The sequence below is a fragment of the Austrofundulus limnaeus genome, unplaced genomic scaffold (genome assembly GCF_001266775.1).
Source record: "Austrofundulus limnaeus strain Quisiro unplaced genomic scaffold, Austrofundulus_limnaeus-1.0 Scaffold48, whole genome shotgun sequence".
NCBI lineage: Eukaryota > Metazoa > Chordata > Actinopteri > Cyprinodontiformes > Rivulidae > Austrofundulus > Austrofundulus limnaeus.
The window spans coordinates 1183752-1188294 of record NW_013952450.1 but is presented as its reverse complement, the minus strand read 5'-3'; the positions used below and the strand labels follow the sequence as shown (position 1 = coordinate 1188294).

At 39.2% G+C, this 4543-nt stretch overlaps 1 protein-coding gene across 1 annotated transcript in view; it reads left to right on the top strand.

The window, feature by feature from the left end:
• Nucleotides 1–4543, top strand: part of nlrc3 (NLR family, CARD domain containing 3) — a 20851-nt gene that overhangs the window by 10633 nt on the left and 5675 nt on the right. The window contains exons 5-13 of the mRNA XM_014008181.1: nucleotides 1–568; nucleotides 651–737; nucleotides 1150–1233; nucleotides 2531–2614; nucleotides 2688–2771; nucleotides 2885–2968; nucleotides 3668–3751; nucleotides 3923–4006; nucleotides 4098–4181. Coding sequence (XP_013863635.1) covers nucleotides 1–568; nucleotides 651–737; nucleotides 1150–1233; nucleotides 2531–2614; nucleotides 2688–2771; nucleotides 2885–2968; nucleotides 3668–3751; nucleotides 3923–4006; nucleotides 4098–4181 — 1243 coding nt within the window. The remainder of the gene's footprint in view (nucleotides 569–650; nucleotides 738–1149; nucleotides 1234–2530; nucleotides 2615–2687; nucleotides 2772–2884; nucleotides 2969–3667; nucleotides 3752–3922; nucleotides 4007–4097; nucleotides 4182–4543) is intronic.

Sequence of the window (4543 nt, the reverse complement as noted above, 5' to 3'; positions counted from 1 at the left end):
ATCTGACACTGCAGGAGTTTCTTGCAGCTACTTTCTATCACGTTTCCTCAAAGCGGGCCATCTTTGACCTGTTCTCAGAGAGCAGCATGTCTTGGCCAAAGATTGGCTTCCAGAACCACTTCAGAAGTGCCTTTCAGCACTCCCAGCAAGCTGAAAATGGTCACTTGGATTTTTTTGTGCGATTTCTGACAGGCTTGCTGTGTCCTGTTGCACTTAAACCTCTTGCTGGGCTCCTGGCTCTCGGGAAAGACGATGGGAATCAGATGGCGTGGGCTGCAGGGTTTTTGCAAGGCCTCTTAGCCAGCGTGGGCGCTGTGGTTTCCCTTCAGGCTGTCAACTTAGGGTACTGTTTGCAGGAGCTACAACACACAGAGCAGCTTCGGAGTATAGAGGAGGACTTAAGGCTCGGTAGCTTGGCTGGAAAGTTAACTCGGCCTCACTGCGTAGTACTGGGCTACCTACTACAAGTGTCTCCAGAGTGCAGTGAACAGACCAGCCTAACAGGCTGTCTGAACTACGCAACAGTGAAAAGTTTACTCCCGCAGCTGCTGTACTGCAGTCATCTCAGGTCAGCTCGTCAAAGTATTGTCTCTCAGTTGGCTAAAGCTCAGAGATTTAAGGTTGAAACCTTTCTGCTATCTGCTGAACAGGCTGGAGAACAACAACTTCAAAGATGATGTGATGGAATTACTTGGAAGCCTCTTGAGTGCCAAAGACTGCCACATCTGCAAAATAAGGTTAAATCACGTTTAACTTTTATTTCTTATTAAATTAAAGCATCACATAAATATTATTTTACCAGTTGGTTATCAAATGATGAAATGAATTTTAATTGTAGTTAAAATGTCTGGCTGATTTTAGTGCTGTAGACAGCACTCAGTGTTTATCACCAAAATGGTAAATCTCCTGCAAAAAAGAAAGAAAAGCAATGCAATTGGACTGGATATTTTGAAGTTGACGATGTTTCCTTTTATTTAATCAACTGTAAAACTGTCCTGTTTCTTTGTTTTCTTAAATTTCTTATTTTTGATTTGCCATGTCCTGGAGGACTGAGATTCTACACCATCATAACTATGATGCCAGTCTTAATACTGAATTCAGTTGCTGACAGTATTTTAAAATGTAAAAATCCTTCTGCTTGCCCACCAGCTTGGCAGACAATGCCATCAGCAACAAAGGAGCCAAAGCCCTGAGCCGAGCCCTCCTCGTGAATCGAACACTAACGTCTCTCAAGTAAAGTTAAATAGTTGTCGTTTTATGAACACACACATTGTTTCACAAGGTTTACTAAGCTAATTTTTTTTAACTGCATGAAAAACTTAATTGAGTCATTTATAAATGTGTCTTAACCTTTCCCATACACAAAATTGTCATTTAACCTTTTGGTGAGGGGTGATAATTATGGATCCTGCTGGGTATATTTAAAAACTGTATATGTATATGTTTATAGTGAGCTTACACTGGACTCATCAGTTCAGAACTCGTGTCCACTGTCTTTCTTTCCTTTTCTTTTCTTTTGCCTCAAGAACTGATCAGTGCTCAGATTAGATTTATGTCTACTAGTTGCTGCTCCGAAGCTCAGGAATGAGCTACCCCTACACGTCATGCAGGTCTCCTCATTGCCTGGTTTTAAAACTAATCTTTAAACTTATTTTTATTCACTGGCTTTTAACACAGTTTGAGACCTTGGTCTGTTTTAGCAGTTTTTCTTTTGCTTGTTTTTAGTGTTTGAGTGTTTTTAGTGTTGATTTGTTTGATTTGTTTTGTTGTTTTTGGCCCCTCATGTACGGCACTTTATGTCAGTGACCGCTGTTTTAAAGTGCTTTATAAATAAAGTTGATTTGATTTGATTTTACTATTCTAGCTGAGCAGAGCTTCAGGTGATATTCCTCTGTGCAGTGACGGACAGGATATATTTAATCAGCTTTTAGAGTTGTGGGGACTGGGCTTTGGTCCCCACAAGGAGCATTCGGCCCTCACAAGACTGCATTTTCCTGAAAAATTCTACCCACCGAGTAGCAAAAACAAGGGAACACACACATGCTATGTTTCTCTATCCTTGTGGGGGCTTTCAATTGACTTTCATTCATTTACTGGTCATTTCTATAGCCTAACCTTGACCCCTTACTCCAAAGTTAACCACTCCAGTACATAACTGACCCTAAATCAATCATAAACTTAATTCACACCTTGGCCTTAAACCTAACCCCCCCACCAACCCACCCACCCCAAATCAGCCTCCAGTTGTGGGCTTTGGTCCACACAAGGGGAATTCAGTCCCCACGACCCCATTTTCCTAAAAATCGCCCCCACCAAGTAGCAAAAACATAGGCCCACACACAACTTCTATTGGGACTTTAAAAGAGATCAAGGCATTTTTTTTCTTCTAAGAAACTGTGTTTGTCAGTGAAGAATCAGGAAATAATTTCCACTGTACTTGTTTTTGTTAAATAATGGTTCAATAGTTAACAAACTACAACTTACTGGGCTTGTTTGATTAAAATAAGTTAACCTCTTTATCACAATTCAGCCTCCGGAATAACAACATTGGATCCAGAGGTGCAAAGTTCCTCGGAGAGGCTTTGAAAATGAATCAAGTTTTGATTTCACTCAAGTGAGCAAATCTTTGGTTTATACATTCAAGTACTGGTATCTGTGCCGATGTTTACAAGATATGTCTTCACCAGCTTGCAGAACAATCCCATCGAGGACGAAGGTGCTCAGGCTCTGGCAGAGGTGCTCCAGTACAACCGCAGACTGGTGTCTCTGAAGTAAATTTAGTTTTGTTTTCAGATGTCATCTGTAAATAACTGTTTCATGAGTCAAAATTTAGGGTGTTGAGTTATAAGCTGTAAAGTTTACTGTTTCTTTCTTTCTGTTTCAGTTTGAGGAAGAATACAATTGGAGCTGGTGGAGCCAAACGGATCGCAGATGCACTGAAGACAAACCGGACTCTTACAAAGTTGATGTAATCAATTTTGAAATCTCATTTAATACACTTAGTTCTGGGGGTAATGTGCTTATATATAAATACACACACACACACTTATATCTTAACCATTGAATTTATGTGTTTGTTTAAAAGTGTTGGTTTGAATGTTCGCAACATTGCTTCATTAAATATGTGAAATGGAAAGAGGTCACTAATATCATTAGGAATAAAAAGGGTTTCTCTTTATCTGAAGTGAATAAAAGTCTTCAGAGTTTAGAGAAAATGCTTGAAAAGACATTGATGTAATCTTCAGCRTTTCAGGCAGCGCTATTTTCAATATGCTCTATTTATTCTGAGTTGAAGGGGGAAAAAAGCACCAATCAGCTTTTTAACAAATAAAAAGGGTCAACACCTCTAGCTTCTGTGATGCTGTGGGATTAATTAGACCACATCACATGGAAAATTCAGTTTCTGTGAAGATGTGTTTCTGTGTTTTGGTGCCTTTCAGAAGTGTCTTTTTCAGTGAAAGTCTTGCTTTCCAAGACAATGGCAATTAAGCAAGGCAATGTTGCATTTATTCCAACATAAAAAATATATACATATGACTGGGATTCATTTAATGAAAAAACAATTACATTTTTCTACATTTATTGCTGGTTTTGTTTGCATGTTGCGCTACATTTTATCCATTTAAAAACCAATGTTTCAGTATTTCTGATGTCTTCTTCTCTCCAGTCTCTGCAGTAACCAGCTTGGGGACAAGGGAACAGTTGCTCTGGCTGAAGCTTTGACATTAAACCACACTCTTCTGTCACTTCAGTCAGTATCCAATAATCAGCTGCAAATTTTAGCTTGTGTCTTTCCATCAYCTTGCAGTCAGTTCTCTGCTAATGCATTTTCAGCATCGCAGAACAAAACTTTAGTTCGAGAAGTGTGGAACTAAATGGCATCTCTTTCTAATTACACGTAACCCTTTTCCCCTCACATCAGACTGCAAAGTAACTCWATCAGCAACAGAGGAATGACTGCACTGACCAAATCCCTAAGGGTGAACCGAGGTTTGGTCTCTTTGAAGTGAGTATTCAAGCCAAAGTCTTGGTCTAAATTGTTTAACAATACAATTATACTGGACTTGCGTCCTTTTTTCCTCCCTATGTTTCTCCAGTCTAAGGGAGAACTCAATCGGGGTGGAAGGAGCTAAGAACATGGCTCAAGCCCTGCAGGAGAACAACTCTTTACAGGAGCTTGAGTGAGTCACTTTCTTAATATCAGCAMAAAATAATTATTCAGCATTCTGACCGTACAGTAGAAATGTACCCTTGGGGTTGTTGTATGATACAAAACTACAGACTATCATAACATTCACAGCAGCTTGTCAGATCCAGTGTTATGATTATAATTATATTTTATTCTATTTAAAGGCAATTTTACACTTTAAATCTGAGTGTCAAAGACCTGACACTGAAAATGTCATATACRCAAATAGACATACAGCGGGTAAAATAAGTATTGAACACGTCACCATTTTTCTCAGTAAATATATTACTAGACGTACTAACGACATGAAATTTTCACCAGATGTCGGTAACAACCCAAGTGATCCATACGTAC